This window comes from Panthera uncia (assembly GCF_023721935.1).
Source record: "Panthera uncia isolate 11264 chromosome C1 unlocalized genomic scaffold, Puncia_PCG_1.0 HiC_scaffold_3, whole genome shotgun sequence".
In the NCBI taxonomy this organism is placed as follows: Eukaryota; Metazoa; Chordata; class Mammalia; order Carnivora; family Felidae; genus Panthera; species Panthera uncia.
The window spans coordinates 61,223,458-61,246,315 of record NW_026057584.1 but is presented as its reverse complement, the minus strand read 5'-3'; the positions used below and the strand labels follow the sequence as shown (position 1 = coordinate 61,246,315).

General features: G+C 40.7%; 1 protein-coding gene across 1 annotated transcript in view; it reads left to right on the top strand.

Moving 5' to 3' along the window:
* Positions 1 to 14,275: 14,275 nt before the first annotated feature.
* GORASP2 (golgi reassembly stacking protein 2) overlaps positions 14,276 to 22,858 on the top strand; it is a 34,251-nt gene continuing 25,668 nt past the window's right edge. Inside the window, exon 1 of the mRNA XM_049616043.1 lies at positions 14,276 to 14,531. Within this exon, the coding sequence (XP_049472000.1) occupies positions 14,469 to 14,531 (63 nt within the window). The 5' untranslated portion in view covers positions 14,276 to 14,468. The remainder of the gene's footprint in view (positions 14,532 to 22,858) is intronic.

Genomic DNA, 22,858 nt, shown 5'->3' with positions numbered 1-22,858 from the left:
GAGTTTATTATTCCTATGCAAGTTATTTTTCCTTTGCTGTATATGTTGGTATCCCTAAACTAGACTAAATCAGTTACTGTCCAGTCAGGAAAATAGAAACCACTCTATGTGTTACACACAAAGGGAGATTTAATAGAATTACAAAGGTATAGAAAGGGCTGGAGAAACATATGGGATAATGTTTAGTTTCATCCACTTGCCCCCCACCCCCAGATCCGCTCTCCATGTTTCTTTGTGCTCAGAAAACTGAGCTGTACTGTCTCACTGTACTCTCTTGATCTCTGACTTCCGGTTGGTTTTGGCCTGTGGGAAGTACTGGTGAGAGGTGGAGGGGAAGAGGAGAATGGGATCAGAGTAGCTATTCACTTGGTTTCCTTCTCGTTGGGTTGGTACAGGTTGGCACTGCTGCTGCTAAAATAGCCCCTGATACTACTGAAATGCCCGTTTTCAGTCACCTCCTCCTTTTGCTGGTGCTGCCATTGCTGGAAACACACAACCTACACAGACAGAAAAATGACTTCTCCCTTTCTTCTGTTTTTTAGTCTCCTGTCAATGCTTTGCCCTGGCAAAACCTCACCGGAGCCTGTGACATGCGGTTCACAGGTTGCCGACCCCTTGCAATCCAGAAGAGTTCCCAGAAAGGCTCGCAGTAGGGTTGAAAGCCAACAGTACACAACCAGCACAAGCGCATGGTATTGTTTGCATTTTTAAAACTCTAAACAGTGTCATGCTATACATAACCTTGCTTTTTTTGTTTAACCTTATACTTTTGAGATCTATCCGTGCTGATACACGTGGCCCTAGTTTATTCATTTTAAGTGCAGTGTTGTATTCGGTGATGGTATTTCTGCAAAGGAACTAGTGAGGATAGAAACGTGGACATTACTGGCATTGGAACAAAAGAAATCTAAAGATAGCATATGGCAAACTACAAACAGTATTAAAATTAAAGGAAAATATTTCTAAAAGCTTTTCATTCCTTCATTCAACACAGATGCCTCAAGCTTCTACCAAGCCCTAGGCATTGTGCTTGGCACAAAGGACAGAAAGCTGAATATGACCTCCTCCCTGTTCTCTGGTTGTTGATGCATAGACAGTTAGATACACAGTTTTCATCAAGGTAATAAGTACTATGATAGAGTTATGACTAGGATGCTAGAGAGGCACAGAGGTTGATAAATAGAAAAAACCTACAGAGCAATTTCAGTTATATAGATTTAAATTTTCTAAACAAGTAAAATAGTGTATTGCAAATGTAATTCAGCGGTAAAGTCACAAAATGATACCATGACCACAAAGGTTTATTCCAAGAATGCAAAATGCATAAAAATTAAAAAAAAATTTTTTAACTTAAAAACATTTAAAAAAATTTTTTAAACTTATAAACATAATAAGTTACATAGAAAAGGGTAAAATGGGTAAAATGGAAATATGTCAAAAAGTCACTTGAAAAAATTCTGCAGCTTCTCCTAATACAAATTTGAAGTGGGATTAGCAGGATTCCATCTCACCCATGATAAAGATTAGTTAGCAAAAACTAAAAACAAACATCGTATTAAATAAATTGTTTACTACATTTCCATGTAAAGCAGAAGTAAGATACCACCGGCAATCATCTTGTTTCAGAAGTCTTAGACAGTACAGCAGGTTTTTTTTAAAAATTAAAATCAGGCATTGTAACAAGTATCAAATTGTGAGCTGCGACATTGCTATTAAAATAGAAAATGTCTATGTGATATTATTAAAGAAAGGAAAAGGGAAAGCAAACTGCAGAGTCCTGGTATAATGTGACTTTGTGTGGGGGCGGCAAGTGGGGGGAGGAAAAGAACAAGCAAGTGTTTGTACATAGGTGTGTATCAGTTTATATTTGGCAAGGAAAGAAGTGGAACTATACGTACCAAGCTCAACATGGTTATCTCAGAGGAGTAGAGTTCGAGAGCAAGAGTTAGTGGACTTTTTATTATTTTAATTATATATCTTTGTATCATTTTAAAGTAAGCACGTGTCACTTTTATCATATAAAAATCTAGTAAACAGGATTTTTGGTCAGATGGTCAAGGAAGGCTTCCTGTAGTGATGCTTGAGCTCAGTTTGAAAGATGAGCAGTGTTCACTAAAGAAAGAGGGGTCTTCTCAGCAGGAAACATCGAGAGCAAAGATGGTGCCTGTGAGTCATCTCCATCATCGCCAGGTTCTGGCATTTATGGGTTTCCATGTGGGACAGCCAGTCCTAACAAAACAGTAGTGATCAAATTCAGCAAATTCTGTTCCCCTTTAGAAGGAAGGGACTAAAGTTACCCTCCCCAAAGAAGTTGATGGCCTGACAACATTCCTTTATGATCAAACATTCTCTTTATGATCGAAGAGAAACGCTAAGTACTTCCACTATCTCATTGTGCTGATCAGTCTCAAGGATCCAAAGCCTGAGTTAAGTTGTATGTAAGTGTGTGCAGGGGGTGTTCAGGGTTAGAGATGACGGGAGCACTTCTATTCTTCCCCACCAACTAGATCATTCTTGCCTTTCATGCCTTTATTATTTTTCTTCCTTTACCATTACCTCTATCCCCAGCTTTTCCCTCACTCTCCCCCAGTTGCTGTGTGGCTGCACCATGAACATTTCCACCGGAGGTGGTCAAGCAATCCCTTTGCCCTGCAGTGATGTCATCAAGCCATGTACCAGGAAGAGCCTCCCTTGGGTGGGGCTTCCCCTCCTCAAGATACACACCTGGTGGGGAGAACTCGTTGTAGAATTCCAAGTTCAGTTCCCAGAGAGGTTAACAGCAAAGACACAATAGATCCTTAAGCAGCTCTTACCCTATTCTTGGCCCTGCCCTGGCTAACCCAGGGTCTACCACATCAGCACCTCCATAGATCTGTAACTGGGGTACAGGGGTGCAAGAGATCCTGGCTCCAGGGGTCCCAAACGGACCAGGTTCGGCCACTTGCTGCTGACAAGATCCAAGATAAGTGGTGGTGAAACCAGACAGGCATTTATTTCAGCGAGGCCAGCACCAGGAAGACTTTGCAAAGACAGTCTCCAAAGTGCTGAAAATATCTTCTAGGTTTATATAAAGAAAATGTGGGACAAAGGTCAGTGTGTACATAACATAGATGTAGGCAGTAAAAGTCGAGTTGATCATTGTCTTGGGGTCAGTCACGTCAGGTCAGGTCAGGTTGGTTGTTATTGCTTAAGGGGTAGTTTTGGTTCCCATATGGGATGCTTCGCTGTGGAGTCTTTTGCCTGAGTTAAGTGATAAGCTGGAAAGAATAACTTAATCACTTAGAAAGTACAGACTGAGGTCAGAATGGAGGTAGTTGAAGTCCTCTTTCAGGTACACCTTTCACCCAATATCTACCTGCTCTGACTCCACTGGACATCAGCAACTGTTTCCAAAAGACAAGTATCATTGATTTTAGGAAAATGTTCCCATTCATACCTATCAAAGAGCAAGTTGTTAGGGCGGACTCTTTATTGTTTGTTTGTCTGTTTGTTTTTCACTTTGACAAGCCCTTGAATGCTTTTAGAGTAATTTTGTTTTGGTTTTGCTTTATTTTGGTATATTTTTGTAAATGTATTATGAAAACACAAAGTGTTTTTTAAATAGGACAGCTGAGCTGGCACAAATGAAGACCTCAGGACGGGGACGGGTGTGCAATACCACTGTCAATCTCTCTCCATTCCCCTTGTCACCTTTTAGAAGGCAAAGCAGGCACTCACAGCTTAAGCTAGCCCCTTCCTTCCTCTAAGCCCAAACTCCTAGGATATACTGATCCTATACCCCTAACATGGCACAGAGGGAAGACCGCACTCTTTCATTGGAAGAATCAGATATATTTAGAAAGAATACATGTCCTTGGTTATAATATATTCTCTTCAAAGGATATACTAGCATGAGAACTCATCTATTTTCTCTACCTGAACTGAACTGTCTCATTGAAAGAAATTTTCCTCCAAAATAGGGCTGAAGAAGCACTTCCTGGCTGACTGATAGAGACACATCCCCAGAAACAGAGTGTAGGGCAATGGTGGGGGTGTCCTAAGGAACATGATATCCTTGGCTAATGCTGGAAGGTGCTGGCTGGGGACACAAACTCCCTGGGGGTGTGGACCCTCCTGTCCCTACTTGGACAACTCTGACCCTCAAAGCCTGCTTGATTGGTTAGACAATTAGTTGGTTGAATGCAGAGCACTCAGAGTCAGAGGGAGACCCTTTTAGGGTGCTCTGCCCTGAGGGCTCTCAGGTCTTCTTCCTCCACCCACTCACATGTCCCCCATGCCAATGTTAATCTCTTCTCTCCTCCTGCTCCCCACCCTTCCCTAGTATTCTAATTCTTCACCTCATTACACAGAGGAATCCACCTCTCCCAAGTCCTTCCCCAACCCATACACCCAAACTCATCCTGATTTGGGAAGTCACAGAAGCATTACCCAACCTCTTATAGAGAGAGACCCATTATATATAGAAATACATTTGGCTTGTTTTGCATCACAACCATGGTTACGTCCTCTATAAACAGTTTCTTGATTTTCTCCCATCTACTTTATTTTTTTAATTTTTTAATGTTTTTTTTTTTTTTTTTTTTTTGAGAGACAGAGACAGAGCACAAGTGGGGGAGGAGCAGAGAGAGAGAGACACACACAGAATCTGAAGCAGGCTCCAGGTTCTGAGCTGTCAGCACAGAGCCCGACAGGAGGCTTGAACCCACGAACTGTGAGATCATGACCTGAGCTGAAGTCAGACACTTTAACCTACTGAGCCACCCAGGCACCCCAAGAATTTAAATTTTCTAATAAAACAATAAGTTTCAGTCAAAAAATCCAACTGTTATAAAAGATATTCCTGTGCAGTTAGATTCATATAAGATGGAAATACGTATGCTTGTGGCCAAGCTGACACTTTAATCAGGAATTATAATTAATTCCCTTCCCCCACTTCCATGTCCTGGCAAGGACTAATGTTTTCTGTCCCTATAATTTTGCTTTACCTAGAATGACCTATACATAGACCCTACATAGCATGTTGCTTTTATGTTTGGCTTCTTTCACTTAACATAATACTTTTGAGTATTATGTTTTAACAGTAGTTTGTTCCTTTTTATTTCTGAGTGATATTCCATTGTTTAGATGCACCACAATTTGTTTAGTGATTTATCAGTTGATGGACATTGTGTTGTTTTCCGTCTTTTTTTTTTTTTTTAAAGAGAGAGCAAGTGCACACAAGCAGGGGAGAGGGGCAGAGGGAGAGAGAGAGAGAGAGAGATTGAGAGTGAGAGAGACTCTTAAGCAGACTCCACACTAAATGCAGAGCCTGACATGAGGCTTCATCCCACAACCCTGGGATTATGACCTGAGCCAAAATCAAAAGTCAGGCATTCAACAGACTGAGCCACCCAGGAGCCCCTGGGTTGTTTCCAGTCTTGATGATTATAAATAAAGCTTTTGTAAACATTTGTGTTTAGGTTTTGTATGAACATTTTGTCTAGGCATTCATCTTCTGTAAATATCTAGGAGTGAGATCACTGGATGTGTGGTGTTTAACTTCTCTCTACTCTATAAATTTAACAAGATCCCAATAAAAACTGAGACTTTTTTTTTAACTAGGCAAATTGATTTGTCTAGTTCAGGGGTCAGCAAACTATCGACTGTGGGCCAAGTCCAGTGCATGCTGCTTTTGTGAACAAAGTTTCATTGGAACACAGCCACACCCACTCATTTACTTATTGTTAATTGCTGTCTTCACTGTATACAATGGCAGAGTTAAGTAATTGCTATAGAGATGTAGGGGCTGCAAAGCCTAAAATATTTGCTATCTGCTCTTTTACAGAAAAAGTTTGCCAATCCTTGATTAATTTTGAAAGCACATGACAGGTTTGATTTCACAGCTCCACAGCTGGAAAGCAATTTGACTAAGGATGACTATCTCACCCATGTGTGATTTAAGTATCATGAGGGAAAAAGAATTTGTCTTCACATGAAACAGCTATCTCCTTAGGTTATTTCCAGGGGGAAATGAGGAATAATGTGTTATCAACCCCTTGTAAGTCCCTGAAAGCCCCTTGACACACTGTGATATTTACACAGAGACTGTCAACAATCACCCCAACACCACTGTCCACATTGTGCTTTAACGACATGATTTACATTGTCCCATGATCAGGAGCAGGGGCATGGAGAAATAAATTTGCCTGGGAAGGCAAGATTGATTCCTCTCTATCACCCAGGACCATGCAGAAGTCCACCAACCTCTTCTGTGTTCTGAGGGAGTAATTCAGTACAACTCCTAAATTTCCATCTCTCTACAATATCAAGGAAAAAAAAACCCATCAGGGAAGTAAAGCAGGTATCATAAAGTCAATATTGTTCTAACTGCACTACTCACTGGCACTACTTACCAGCACCTTTTATCTTCAAAGGATCCACAGGTAATAATTAACCTGAGCACTCGTTCCTTAAAATTAGAGACCCACAAAGTTGCAGGAAAGACTCACTGCTAGGAGGCAGATGAAAGAAATAGACCTGGGAATTCTTTTACCTACAAAAGCAAAACCAAACAACAACAACAAAACAGGCTACCTTGAGAAATAGAGGTTTTAGTTAAAAACTACATGTGGTAATAAAGGTGATGGAAACCTCAAAGAAATGCCAGGGCATTACTACATTTAGGGCCTTAGCACTGAGTTTGTTTGCTGGAAAGATCATACCCAGCTCTAGAGATTCTCTTTGACAAAAGTGCCAAGACAATTCAGTGGAGAAAGGACAGTCATTTCACCATACCGTGCTGGGACATTTGGATGTCCAGACACACACAAAAAGTGGGCCTCAAAATACACCTCATGTAACTCAAAATGGATCATAGACCTAAATGTAAAATGTAAAACTATAAAACTTTTAGAAAACATAGCAGAAAATTTGTGTGACCTCGGGTTTGGTGATAAGTTTTTAGATATAATGCCAAAAGTGCGATACATAAAAAAAAGTGCTAAATTGGACTTTATAAAAATGAAAAATGTCTGTGGTTGACAAGAGAATGAAAAGACAAGCCAAAACCTGAGTGTAAGTCACATTTTTGGTAGGGATTCACATCCAGATCTTTATTCTTATAAAGACCGCTTAAAACTCAACAGTATGAAAAGAAATAATTTTAAAATGGACAAAATATATGAACAGACACTTTGCCAAGGAAGATATATGGATGGTATGTAAGTATATGAAAAGATATTCAATAGCATTTGTCATTAGGGAAATGCAAATTTAAACCATAACGAGATGCTACTACATAACTAATAGAATGTTTAAAATCCCCAAACTGACAATACCAGATGCCGGTGAGAATGCAGAACAACAGGAATGCATGTTCATAGCTAGTGGGAATGCAAAGTAGTGCAGACCCCTTGGAAGACAGTATCAGATTCTTATCAAGTTCAACAGAAATCTACCATACAATCCAGCAAACCCACGCCTAGGTATTTACCCGTGAAAATTCATGTTCTCACAAAATCTATATGTGAAAGCTTATAGCACTTTTATTGATACGTGTCAAAAACTGGGAGCAATCAAGATGCCCTTTAAGTAAATGGAAAACAAATTAGGGTACATCCGTAGAATGGGATACTATTCAGTAATAAAAAGGAATGACCTACAGACACACACAGTATGCATGACTCTTAAATGGATTTTGCTAAGTGAACGAAGCCAGACCAAAGGTCTACGCAATGTATAATTCCATTCATATGATATTCTGGGAAAGGCAAAACTATAACATTGGAAAACCGATTAGTGGTTGCCAGAGGTTAAAAGAAGGGGAAGTGGTGTATCACCCAAGGAAATTTTTAGGGAGATGGAAATGTTCTGTATGGTAATACGATGGTAGACGCATGCATTTGTAAAAACCTATAGAACTGTACATCATAAAGAGTGAATTACGATGTGTGCAAATCAGAAGAAAATCACACCATAATGTCAGGGAATCCTAGGATGGAATGTCGACTGGAGCTAATGAATCTAACTTATTGTACAGGTGAAGATTGTATATATCTGACATACATATCATTTATCTTCATAGATCACACTGAAGAGGGTAGGGGGGTAAAATGGAGCTGACCTAAATGACTTTGGAAAATGGTGTTTTGACTGGAAATCATAAAGCTAAAGAGAGAAAACTATATAAATATGGCACGCTAGTTGATAAATTTGCTTCTTATAGGAGTAAATATTAACAATTCTCAAACGATTTCATATGTATAGTGAAGTTGAAAAAATAAGTACATAAATGGTAGATAATGAGAGCTAGGTCTCTCACTGTCAGACAAAGAAGTTACAAATAAGCAGAGGGAAAGTGCTAAAATGAATCCTGTGGGGCTCAATTAGAGTCAGAGACGGTGTGGCCTCATATTCAGTTTAATATAGACACAGATAGACATAGAAATAATTATAGATATTTAATTATCTTAACTATATTAAATACTTATAGATCAATATATTTTCATGTTTCCTAGCTCTGTCTGAGGAGAACGTCTAGAAGCAGTGACACTTCAATAGCAAGGAACACACCCAGAGCCCGGATCTTGGTTTTTAAATATCATTCTCCAATTAAAGGAAGCTGGACTTGGAGGAATGGGCTGATTCTAGGGCTAAAACAGAAAAAATACAAGATAAGACTGGAACATTCTGCAATACCAGAAAGTACAGAAATACTCAATGTGTTGTGTGTTTGCACAACAATATGAATGTACTTAATATCACTGAGCAGTACACTTAGAAATGGTTAAGACGATAGACTTTATGTTATGTGTATTTTATCACATACAAAAAACAAGGGATACAGGAGTACTGATGCATAGGGGCACTTGTACCCCAATGTTGATAGCAGCACTCTCAACAATAGCCAAATTGTGGAAAGAGACTAAATGTCCATCAACTGATGAATGGATAAAGAAATTGTGGTTTATATACACAATGGAATACTAGGTGGCAATGAGAAAGAATGAAATGTGGCCCTTTGTAGCAACGTGGATGGAACTGGAGAGTGTGATGCTAAGTGAAATAAGCCATACAGAGAAAGACAGATACCATATGGTTTCACTCTTATGTGGATCCTGAGAAACTTAACAGAAACCCATGGGGGAGGGGAAGGAAAAAAAAAAAAAAACAGGTTAGAGTGGGAGACAGCCAAAGCATAAGAGACTCTTAAAAACTGAGAACAGGGGCGCCTGGGTGGCTCGGTTGGTTAAGCGTCCAGCTTCGGCTCAGGTCATGATCTCACGGTCCGTGAGTTCGAGCCCCGCGTCAGGCTCTGTGCTGACAGCTCAGAGCCTGGAGCCTGTTTCAGATTCTGTGTCTCCCTCTCTCTCTGCTCCTCCCCTGTTCATGCTCTGTCTCTCTCTGTCTGTCTCAAAAATAAATAAACGTTAAAAATTAAAAAAAAAAAACAAACTGAGAACAAACTGAGGGTTGATGGGGGGTGGGAGGGAGGGGAGGGTGGGTGATGGGTATTGAGGAGGACACCTTTTGGGATGAGCACTGGGTGTTGTATGGAAACCAATTTGACAATAAATTTCATATATTGAAAAAAAAAAAACAAAAAAAAAACAACAACAGGAGAGCCTGCCAAAGGGACACCGAAGCTGAACTGAAAGTGGTCTCGGTGGGCAAAGCTGCAACAATTTGAACAAAATACATCATTCTGCATTCCTATCAGTATTGAATAATGAAGTACTAGATGATAAAGTACAAAATAAGTATATGTGAGTCCATACTGATATAAATGTAATGATTAAATAAATAGGAGAGAAGAGGCAAAATTTCTTACAGAAGAATTCCGAAGTGTATCTTTGGATACTCTCCTCCAGGAGGTGGAACTTGAGGATGAGCTAGATTTAGTGACTTGTTTCCAGGGGAAAGGGAAAAATAGTAATTTTACTATTAAGTCGGACAGCACCTTAACAAAGTGATCAAGGGTAACATCAACAGTAATGAGTCATGTTACTGGCATGAACTGCTGATATAATGAAAAGGGCACCTCGCCTCTATGGGATTCCTCCCCCAAACCTACAAGCCCCGTCTAATCATGAGAAAAACATTAGACACACCTAAACACAGGTATATTCTGCAAAATACCTGACCAGTGCTCTTTGAAAGTATCTAGGTCCTGAAAATCAGGAGAGTCTGAGACACTGCACAAACCAAAGAAGACTAAGGAGATAGGGCAACTAACTGTGGTATAGGATCCTGAATTGCATCCTGGAACAGAAAAACATTAGTGGAAAAACTTAAGAAATTTAAATAAAGTTTAGAACTTAGTTAACAGTAAGGTTCAGATGTTGGTCCTTGATTTTGACAAATGTACCATGGTTATGTGAGATGCTAACAATGGGAGAAACTGAGTAAAAGGCATATGGGAACTCTCTATACTATCTGCCACTTTTCCGTAAGTCCAAAAAAATTTTTTTGTTAAAAAAAAAAAACTAAATAGGGGCGCCTGGGTGGCTCTGTCAGTTAAGCGTCCGACTTCAGCTCAGGTCATGATCTCGCGGTCCGTGAGTTCGAGCCCCGCGTCGGGCCCTGTGCTGACAGCTCAGAGCCTGGAGCCTGTTTCGGATTCTGTGTCTCCCTCTCTCTCTCTCTCTCTCTCTCTCTGCCCCTCCCCCGTTCATGCTCTGTCTCTCTCTCTGTCTCAAAAATAAATAAACGTTAAAAAAAAAACTAAATAAAAGGTTTGGCAATAAAGGTGATGGGAATATGAAAGAAACACAAGAACATCAGTATAAATTGGGCCTCATGGCTGTGGTTGTCGGGAGGATCGCTCTCAGCTGTAGAGATTCTCATTGGCTCTCTGCCCACAAAACAGCATTTATTGAGCATTATTCCAGTGTGGTGGTTCTCAGAGTTTGTGTGTATCAGAATCAGCTGGAAAGTAAAGACCACAGGGACCCAGGTTCATTGACGTAAACTAGCACTGGACTTCTGTATTTTCAGAGTTCTGTAATGATCCTGATACATATCCAAGCCTGAGAACCACTGCTGTAGCACTTCTCTATTAGTGTGATCCTTTAGTCATTCATTCGTTCATCCATCCATTCAGTAACCATTTATTGAGCAACTGTTCTGTGCCAGCCCATTCTTAGTATTAAGTATACAGTAGTAGACACACAGGCAAAGACCTCATGGAGTTTATATTCTAATACACAGATAAAACTACTCTGACTGAGTCTCTTGTATTTCCCAGTTCCAAGTCCCCAAAGAGAAAATATGATTGGCCTAGCTAATCACCACCAGCTAATCTGCTGTTTGTTTGCGGAATGGGGGAACAGAGCTTTTATCAACAGGCCACTTTATAAGTTATTAGCGTTGGTGTTGGCTTCTGGTAAGTCGGGGGTTCCCCTCTACTCCAATCAGCTGTGGCTGGGGTTCCACGGCCCGAAACATGACCCCTCCTGAGGTTTGCTCCCTCAGCAAAACTAGGTCAGGAAGGGGCCACAGGTAAGGAAGGCCCTGTTGTCTGACTATAGAGAGTGGTGGTTATCCAAATGTAGCAAGAAGCAAACTTTCCCAGAGCAGTCTAAAGGCAAAAATATGAGGCTGCACTAGTCAGCATGAAACCAACATCCTTCCATCATGAACTATTTATTTATGGGCTTTTGCTTTGCTGCTGCCTGTGATGTTTCAAAATAGCAGCTTGCCTGCAGCAGATTCCTATTTCAATTGAGATTATCTCGGACAATAATCTCCCATGCATTCCCCTCCATCATTTTATATTCATTTTGTTAGCTTTGGCAACATAGGATTTTATCCTTTGCCTTCTGAGCATATTCACTAACTGAAAGAGGAAAAAAACTAGCACCAGGAAAATGGGAGCAATGGTTATCACATATTTTTAGTCCCAAATCAGGTGAGCCTTGTATCTCACCCTCTACCAATTGCTACTAAAAAATAACACAGATTTTTGATGAGGCACAAATGGGAACGGTAGTGGTAACTTATTAACTGATCCTGGAAAAGACAAGACTTTGAGACTATTTCATTCAGTTCAAAACAAACTTTATTACCCAAGACTCAACCAGGAACTGGGGATCTGAAAATGAAAAAAACCCAACACTTACCCTGAATGAATGGACCATAAATGGTGGAAGACAGGCCTATGACTATAATGATGTTGCCAGAAATTATTCTAGGAACTAAGAGTGAGATGCATTTTTCTAAATTTAGGGATATATAAGTAACATTTGAGAGGGACCTAACAGGATAGTTAGAATTTTTCTTTCCTTTTTAAGTTTATTTATTTATTTTGAGGAAGAGAGAGAGTACGTGTGCAAGCAAGGGAGGGGCAGAGAGAGAGAGAGTGAGAGAGAGAGAATCCCAGGCAAGCTCCACGCTGTCAGCACAGAACCCGACATGGGACTCGAACTCGTCAGAACTCATGAACCGTGAGATCATGACCTGAGACGAAATCAAGAGTTGATCGCTTAACCAACTGAGCCACCCAGGTGCCCCAGAATTTTTCTAAATATAAATTTAAGAAGGAGTACCCTAAGGTAGGAAAATAAATGGCCTATATGGGGAATAGCTATTCCTTATATGACTGAAATAAAATATAGCTCTAAGGAAGGGCCAGAGTTGCTCATGGACTACCATAGGTCCACATCCTGGGTTTTGCAAACCATAGCTAGTGTCAAACGTCTGGGAAACAAAAATTTGACCACTGAACACAGCAATAGCTTATGACACCACCATGAAGAGGATTATAATTGTCAAGCAGAATGAGAACATCAGCAAATCTAGTTCTTATATGTAGCCATTTACATTAAATTTATTAATGAATTCACTGCCAGACACTCTGCTAAGTGTTAGGAACATAGAGCTGATTACACTGAAGTCCATGCTCTTGAGGAACCTAATAACTGAACGTTTCATTTGTGTATTTAAGTGTTTACTAGGGTTCCTAAAAACCTGGCATTGGTTTATTGACAGCAAAGAAAGATAAATGATGTTTTATTTCAAAACTTTAAATACTCTTTTATTACAGAAGCAGTCCATGAGAATTATGAAATACAGAACCAGCAAAAACAAAAAATAATCTCTGTTACACCCAGAAATCATCACTGTAACCCTTGGTCCATATCCTCCCACATCTTCATATACGTACATACGTATTAATATGTATTTTGCTTACAAAAATGTTTTCATATTGTTTACAGACATACTGTGGCTTGTAACCTGGTTTTTTTTCAGTCAATAATTTCCACTTTTCCATGTTAGTAAATGCTTTGAATATTCATATTCAAATTTGACCATTTGAGCCAAAAATGCCCTTTACAGCTAATTTCTCCAAATCAGTCTTCAACTCAAGACCTTACATTGCATCTCCTGATTATGTCCTTCCTATCTGTTTTAATCCAGTATAGTCCCTTTCCTATAATTCTGACTTGAAAAAACTGGTGAGCTGTTCTGAAGAATAGTTCACCTCCTTTATTTGCCTGGTTATTTCCTTGTGATGTCATTTTACATACATTTCCCTCTATCCTCTACCCTGGGAGATATAACTAAAGATGTGATAGAAGCCCCAAATATTTTGGGCTAGAATATTTCATGGGTGGTAATGTGTACTTTACGTTGCTTCACACCAGAATACACATTTTCTGACATCTGGTTGACCCACCATTAGTGATCAAATTGACCACTGGGGAATGGCCATAATTGGAGATTTTATAGGGAAGGGGCAAAAGGAGCAACGGAGTAGGAAAAGTGTGAATACAACTTGGCTACTTAAAGTAACCAAGGGTTTCCTAGGAAGTGGGAAACCCAGCAGCAGGAGGTGGAACACCAAGGGCATCCAATTGCGCTTTCCACTCCGACATCGCTCAGATTGTGACCGATCCTCTGATCTTGTGCTCACAATTAGGAAGGCAAAAACAGAATCAGAACTTTTTCCTTTGTAAAACTGAGTTTAGCTGAGCGGATGCAGTATCCAGCCCACGGAGAGGCACTATCGCCCTCTGTATAAACTGGGACAAGACCCCCCCCCAGAATAGCTCTCTGTGTTTGGACCCACCCTATTCTTTTTGGTAGCAGCCTTTTCCCTGCTTCTGGCCACCAGGGGGAGCTACGACAATACAATCGTTCATTCAGGCGAGCGGGAACGCGTCTGTTTAAGCTTGTCTAACCTAGGGATCCGTAGCAAGATGCCAAAGCCGGAGGAACCGTTTTTCTATTCTCTCGCGAGCCTGAATAAGCTCCTCCCCGCCTGCGTGTGCTCAGCCCTCTTCCGGTGATTTGCGGCAGGTGGCGCTGTCTGCGGCGTCGCAGCGGCAGTGGGTGCCGCGGCGACGCTCTCCCGGCGGGCAGTGCGGCCCGGCTCTCCGGCGGCAGCTAGTGCCACGTCCCAAGTGCTACGCGGAGGAGCGGAGCGGGCGGTGCGCAGGGGGCGGGGAGCAGCGCGGATCCCGGCCCGCTCACATTGATCGCCCGCCGCCATGGGGTCCTCGCAGAGCGTCGAGATCCCTGGCGGGGGCACGGAAGGCTACCACGTCCTGCGGGTAAGAGCTCCGACGGCGGCTCGGGAGCGGCTGACTGCAGGCGGGGCCCAGACGCGGGGAGGCAGAGGCCCCGACGGGCCCCTTCCCGGGACAGCCAGGCCTGGTCCCGCAAAGGAGCGGCGACCGCGGGCGCTGCCTTAGCCGAGGCCGGTTCGGAAGGCTGCGCGCAACTTGCCTACCGGGAGCGCTCCGGGCCAGGGGTCCGCCGCTCTGGGAGGACGGAGTGGAGCCTGAGGCGGCAGCCGGCAACTTGGTCAGGGGGCGGCCCAGACACGGAGGGGGTGGGGGTACAACCTTGACTCCTTTTTCTCCTCACAGCCTTCTCTGTTCTCTTCGTTTTAATTCTTACCTTACAAAGTTAGGAAAGGCTTGGGGGCAAAGTCTGCGAAAGAGGTGATTGTCAAGGTAGCATTGGAGTTTTCTGAGAAATTGAAGCCTGGAACTCGGCAGGCTAGAGGCAGGGGATGCGACGGCAGGTGATAATTCACCTCGGCGCTATCTGGGTGTCCGGAAAGGTCAATTAGGCAAACAGAAAACGAAATGGCCTAATAGTAGGTTTGACGGACTTAAATTCACTTGCTTTTGCAGGACTCTTTTCCTGTGTCGCTCCTGACCTTTCCAACCCTCCTTTTCCACATTTCCTGGCGGGGGGTACTTCCGTTCTGTTCCAAGACTGCTCAGGGTGGTAAAAGAGGTAATGGAGAGGAACGTTTGAAAAAACAAACAAACGTAGGTAAATACAGGAAAGCAGCGTCAGTCACTGGGATGGAGAAACATAGTATCTCAAAAAGCATTAGGTAAGCCCCTGTTTATGAGCAGCCTAAGTTGTTGCAAAGCATGTGGTTCTTAGGGAACTGGAAGTCTTTAAAAGTAGCATTGATGGTTATGTGCTGTGACACCTGCGTGAGTGGCAACATGATGGATTGTCAACTAAGTGGCCCTAATCCGTAGTACCATTTCAGGACATAATAGAGTGTCACTAGATATTAGCTGCTCTCAGGCAACAGCATTTTCACTGAAAGTGAGAAAGTACTTCCTGGTGCTTACGGTCATTCTGTCTTAGATCCCATGTTTTAGGTGAGACAGCATTCTTAAACTGAATTACCCAGTTAAGTGTGTGATAGTACTGCGATCGATCCCCTTTCTGATCTTCAGGATTATCATGTCTTGTTGCCTCCCCACTGTACTGAAAATCTCTCTTGAAGCCACACTTTTGGTAGGAAAGGATGATTTTCCCGGAAAATAAAGGGAATCTTTAAACAAACCATATTACCTTCGTATTCCCTTCAGCTAAGCCAGCCCCATGTGCCACACTGATGGGAGAAATTGAAGGAGAAGTGTTGGATCTAAATGTAAAGTGAAAATTAGCAGCAGTACTTTTCTCTTATCTGGTTTGATTTTGATTTTCTACCCTGGAGCCCGATATCCAGTATTACCAGCTGATTCTCACAGTGGCTGATGGTAGCCATGAATCCTTGGAGACTCATGATATTTTAATAATATGTGCACTCAGTAAAACAGCATTATTGAGTTTTAAAAGTCTGTTAGAAAGCTGTATACATCAAAAGGATTGCAGTTGAATGACTTCTGTTCATGACTGTGTTCCACGTAAAGTAAGTTGAAGTATATATTCTTTACGTAAGTGCACCTCAGTAAATCAGCACTCATACATATTCAGTAGTGCAGATGTGTTATTAATCTATAAATCTGATTTTCCAAATCACTAGAGACAACCTTAGTTTTCCTGCATCTGGAACATAAATGTTGCAAAAAATGAAATCTTATTCAAGCTGTGCTAGAGAGAGCTTTAAAATAGTAATGACCATTTAGTTTAGGAGCATTTTTAAAATGTGTTTGAGTCCTAACCTACTCTGTCCCTAATTCTGTCATTGATTTCCAGTTATCTTTGTTTTTAGAGGGGAAAGTACTGTGTTAAATCCGGACATATTAAAAAAATTTTTCCTTTCATTTATTATTGCCTAATATACAGTAATATATTGCAGTGCTGGATTACTGAGCTTGTAAACTAGAATAGATACAGTAAGATAACCTTGGAGTAAAATCACTCCTATTAACAAGTTCTAGAATGATTTCTGAGAAGTTTGTTTCCTGGGGCTCCTGGGTGGCTCAGTCAGTTAAACATCTGAGTCTTGGTTTCACCCCAAGTTATGATCTCACCGTTTGTGAGTTCAAGCCCTGCATCAGGTTCTGTACTGACAGTGCAGAGCCTGCTTGGGATATTCTCTCTCTCTCTCTCTCTCTCTCTCTCTCTCTCTCAAAATAAATCAACTTTAAAAATTAAAAAAAAAAAAGTTTGTTTCCTTTAGTAATCGATTCCCTGGCCATTTCCTTGTTAGTAATAAAAACTTGTTGGACTGGGTTTTAAAATAACAATTATAGGGGTGCCTGGGTGGCTTAGCCGGTTGAGCGTCCAACTTCAGCTCAGGTCATGATCTCACAGCTTGTGAGTTCGAGCCCCACGTCTGGCTCTGCGCTGACAGCTCAGAGCCTGGAGCTAGCTTCAGATTCTGTATCTCCCTCTCTCTCTGCCCCTCCCCCTCTTCTGCTCTCTCCCTCTCTCTTTCTCTCTCTCTCTCAAAATAAATAAACATTAAATTTAAAAAAATTAAGTAACAATTATACTGACAACCATTTCCACTGCTATCTTATTGTTATTTCAGCATTCCTACAGTTCAAGTACTTTACATTTTTTTCTATATTCCATATCCATTGGTAGATTCTGCTTTTAAAAATTTTTAGGGGGCAACATTGAAATAGTTTTAGGTTTTCTGCTGTGAGCAGTGTACTTTCCTTTTTATGCATTACGCATTTTGTATTAATGTACATTTTCGCATTGTGATCATATTGTATAGCCAACTCCCCATTCTTACCCTAGAAGTAACCACAGTAGTTTCTTACGTATCTTTTTAGAAATGTTTTATGCAGGTAAAAGAATTCTGCTCTCCTTCACTCTTTGTTTCTTTCTGTAACTGTTGGAATCACATGATACCTACTATTACTCCCCTTGGTCTTTTATTTGCTAATCCATCTTGGCAGTCTTCATAGGAGCACATAGAGATCTGCCTCTTGGTTTCACTTAGCTCCACAGCAGTTTGTTGTGCCAGAGTTTAGCTAAGCAGCACCTGGTGGTGATGGACATTTACTTTTTCTAAAAAGTCTTTGCTGTTGTAAGTACATGTTCACAACCTCAAATCCTGTCTTGTTTTCACTTAAAATGTACATTTCCCAAATTATTGAATCTTAATATTAATTTATACAAATGATCTTCATTTTGGTAGATTACTACATTGTTTTCTGATTGTCAGCATATGTTCATTACAGGCTTTTTAGATAAGTTAAAAAAGTGTTAACAAGAACCTAAACTACCTGTAATTCTGTCATCTAAAGGTAAATAATGCCGAAGTATTTTTTCTAGTCTCTTTTTTTCTGTGCCTAACCTTGCCCCTTAGCCATGGTTCACAAAGATTTTGAATGATATGACATTTTCAAGTATGGTATAGCCTGAAGTTATGGTAAGATATTGGCTTACAATCAAAAACACAGTGCTAAATAAATCAGGGCCTAACCACAGATTGGAATGCTATACATTCATGAAAATTGTGTTTCAAAACACTGTGTGGCCATAGGCATGTCTCTCTGTGTAGGTGCATGTACATTCAAGTATCAAGGAAAATAAAACAGAAAGGTAATAAGCCAGGCTATTAAAAGGATTATTGGCAAGGGGCGCCTGGGTGGCTCAGTCGGTTAAGCATCCGACTTCGGCTCAGGTCACGATCTCTCGGTATATGAGTTCGAGCCCCGCGTCGAGCTCTGTGCTGACTGCTCAGAGCCTGGAGCCTGTTTCAGATTCTGTGTCTCCCTCTCTCTCTGACCCTCCCCCGTTCATGCTCTGTCTCTCTCTGTCTCAAAAATAAATAAACGTTAAAAAAAGAATTAAAAAAAAAAAAAGGATTATTGGCGAATGGTGACATTTTTACATTCCTTTAAACCTCAGTATATTCTTATTATTTTAAGTTTATTTTGAGAGAGCATAAGTGGGAGAGGGACAGAGAGAAAAGGAAAGAGTGAGAATCCCAAGCATACTCCACACTGAGAGCCCAACGTGGGGCTTAAACCCATGAAACTATGAGATCCTGACCTAAGCCAGAACTAAGAGTCAGACTCTAACCAATTGAGCTACCCAGATGTCCCCTGCAGTATATTTTCTAAAATTTCCAGAGTGGTCATGAAATACTTGTATATTCAAAAAAAAATTATTAAAAGATATTTTTATTTTAATTTTTTTTTAAGTTTATTTTGAGAGAGAGAGAACATGCGCACAAGTGGGGGGCGGGGAGAGAGAGACACAGAGAGAGAGAGAATCCCAAGCAGGCTCTATACTGTAAACATGGGGCTCAAACCCACAAACTGTGAGATCATGACCTGAGCTGAAATCATGAGTTAGCAGCTTAACCGAATGAGCCACCGAGGCGCCCCAAAAGATATTTTTAAAAAGTGGACTCCTAGTGGAAATTTAATTTTTTCAGAAGCTCTCTTTTAAAAATAGCATTATATTTGGAGCACCTACCTGGGTGGCTCAGTCGGTTGAGCATCCGACTTCGGCTCAGGTCATGATCTTGCAGTTCGTGAGTTTGAGCCCCGCGTCGGGCTCTGTGCTGACAGCTCAGAGCCTGGAGCCTGCTTTGGATTCTGTGTCTCCCTTTCTCTCTGCCCCTTCCCCACTCATGCTCTGTCTTTTTCTGTCTCTCAAAAATGAATAAACGTTAAAATAAATAAATAAATAAAAATAGCATTATATTTCAGATTCCCTTATGCAGTAAGTCCAATTTCATGTTCATCATGAGTACCACTTATATTCGCACCCTCTAATGTTAACATTAGGCAGGAAAAATGTTAGCCAGGGCTTCTTAGTTTTGTTAGAAGTTACTATAAGTTACTACAGTTGAAGTATGTTGAATTCAAAATTCTTGCCTAGATTCTCCCTTAATTACCAAGTGAACTACACAAGGCTATTTTCAAAATTACATTTTTGGAATTGCCTTATTGATGCCCATTATAAGATCTGTTTCTAAATTTAAATATTCAAGTGAATTCATTCTACCTTTAATATTCTTTGAGATGGAAGTTCTCTGAGGACATTCTGGAACCAGTGTTCACACCACTATGGGAACATGGAAAATGTCATGTTCACTATTCTTTGTCATTTCCTTCAAGAGAGATTTTGGAAGTGATGGATGTTTTGAAGGAAAGGCCATTGAGATGAAGTATGTCTCCAGTGCAATAACAGGCCTTTATCTCTAGAGCCATTGGCTGCAGACTGGACAGCATTTCTTAGAGGAGAAAGTGACAGTGAAATTATTTCCATGGAAAATGGAATATCGGGGCCCCTGGGTGGCTCAGTTGGTTGAACTTCCAACTCTTAGTTTTGACTCAGGTCATAATTTCATGGTTCGTGGATTCATGCCCCATGTAAGGTTCTGTGCTTGACAGCTGACACTGCAGGGCCTGCTTGGGATTCTCTCTCTCTCTACCCTTCCCCCACTTGTGCTCTCTATCTCTCTCAAAATAAATAAACTTTAAAAAAGAAAAAAATGGAATGCCTAGACATAACTACTATTGCGTGGATCTGTTCTTTTTTTAATGGTGCCTCACTAATCTGCATGAAATCCTGCACAATTTCAACTTGGCACTTATTTTGAGAAAGATAATTCCCGATATTTGATAGTCATAATTTTTCTTTCTTTTATTCTTTTTAACTAACACAGTGTATCTCAAACTTAAAAAAATTTTTTTTTAACGTTTATTTATTATTGAGAAACAGACACAGAGTGTGAGCAGGGGAGGGGTAGAGAGAAGGGGAGACACAGAATCCGAAGCAGGCTCTAAGCTGTCAGCACAGAGCCCGACGTGGGGCTCGAACCCACAAACTGTGAGATCATGACCTGAGCCGAAGTCAGTCGCCCAACCAACTGAGCCACCCAGGTGCACCCCGCCCCCCCAAAATTTTTTTTAATGTTTATTTACTTTTGAGAGACAGAGACAGAGCACACGTGGGAAGAGGCAGAGGGAGAGGGAGACAGTCCAAACTCAGGCGAGATCATGACCTGAGCCAAAGTCAGACACTCAACCAATTTAGCCACCCAGGTGCCCCTCAAACATTTTAAACTCATGTCCCCACTTGAAAAACATAAAAATCTCACTACTATCCTCTTTCCTCACTCACTCTGAAAACAATGGTTATAAAAAGAAAACAGTTGGGTTATTTGATGTTTTTCAAATACAAAGTTATGACTGAAAAAGCTCTATAAACACCACCTAAAGATAATGATCTCCCAAAGTTGATCTCTTGTACTAAAAAACCACGAATAAGGGCACCTGCCTGCCCCAGTCAGTAGAGCATGCAACGCTTGATGCCAGGAGTTGGGATGTCGATCCCAACATTGGGTGTAGAGATTACTTAAAAATATAATCTTAAAAAAAGAGTTAATAGTCTTTGAAATTCCTTTCAAATGTAGGAGTCAGATTTTTAGTTCATAAATGCCGTCAAATACAATGTGTGTGAACCTTAGGACATGCTTAGAAGTTGTATCATTAGACATAAACTTTTTCTGAAAAGACCTTGAACAAATTAGTGTTACTCTGTTTATCTACACTTTCATATTTTGTGATGAAGTGTGTTTTAATGTGTTTTTAAGGATCCTTAGGATCCTTATTTGGGGAGGTCTACTGTTGATGGGTAACTGTGGTTTCTGTTCTGGTCAGTTAAGTAGTAGAATGCACAGCACGGGGTGTAGTGTTTTCTGGGTCAGACACTGACAGCTTCTTTTTAAATAATTCCACTGAAATTGTCATAAGAATTGAACTTGGAATAACCATTAATATCAGTACATTCATTTTGTTGGCTTTAATACTGTGCTGAGAGGATTACATTATTTCAATTGATTCACTAATACTAGTTAATCTAAACTAGAAAATATTTTATATGTAAAGGTTTGGTACATGCTTTAGAATATAACTGTAGATTGCCTTCAGAGGTGTGATTAACTAAATAAGAGGACTTTTTTTTTTTTCTCCAAACAACATGCAGAACCAAAGTAGTTAACCTGAGAGACTGTCCATGTCCCTCTTGGCACTGCAAATGAATTTACTGCAGCATGAAGGGAGTGATGCTGAGGATTGTTTTTTATTGTAAGCACCAGTGAGAGACCATTCCAGCACATTGTCAGCATTGAGGAACCTTGTCATCTTGTAGGCGTGAATGCATTGAGAGACTTGATAGTAGAGCACCAGAGACCCCTCTTGGGAATCACTGAACCGTCCTGTCCCCTCCATCACTTCATTGTGTTTCCTTGGGCAAACTTTTGAACTTCTTTGAGCCCCATTCTTTGTATCTGAAAAGTTAATACTAGTGCCTCCTCTGCCTGTTTTTGACTAAAAACCATAGTAGATACTGTATATGAAAGTGTTTTGAAAAAAATTGAGCACATTAATTTTTTTTCCTGGCCCACTGCCACCTTGTAGACGGCCTTGCTCTTAAATTTCTTCATTAAAGACTCTTAAAAACTGAGAACAAACTTAGGGTTGATGGGGGGGGGGGGGGGGGGGGGAGGGGAGGGTGGGTGATGGGCATTGAGGAGGGCACCTGTTGGGATGAGCACTGGGTGTTTGTTGTATGGAAACCAATTTGACAATAAACTTCATATTAAAAAAAAATTTCTTCATTAAAACAGTGCTATTTAGCATAGGGTCTGGAGAATGGTAAAGACTCAGTAAATGTTAGCTGGCGTCTTTATTGTTAGCATCTGCACTATTGTATCACCCATTGAGAACCACTGTTGTAGTGGCAAAATACTAATTAAAATGGACCTCTAAGCATTTTAAGTAGCATTTCCATTTACATGCTCATTCAGCAGCTACTTTTGCCCTTGTATCTAACCCTATATGTTACTACTGTTTAAAACATAAATGTGGGATCAGATGTGACCCATGAATTTTATTAATGTGCCTGTGAATTTTTAAGGAATCCTCAGTTTTAAGGAAATTGTCTTTTTTAAAAGGAAGGTACCAGTGTCCTTTTCATTGCTTTATCGCAGTGATACTAAACACATTAATTAAAATGACTAAAAAAGTCTATGCAATTAAAATAATGTTGTTGGGTTGGATCTACACTGTAGAATCTATAGATAGTGGCAGTTAGACTTACTTCATGGTGAGTTGTCATTCAGTCTTAGAAACTATCTCATCAGCCTCCTCGCTTTACAGCTAAAGAAAAGGAGCACAGAAAGATTATTGCCTAAGGTCACACA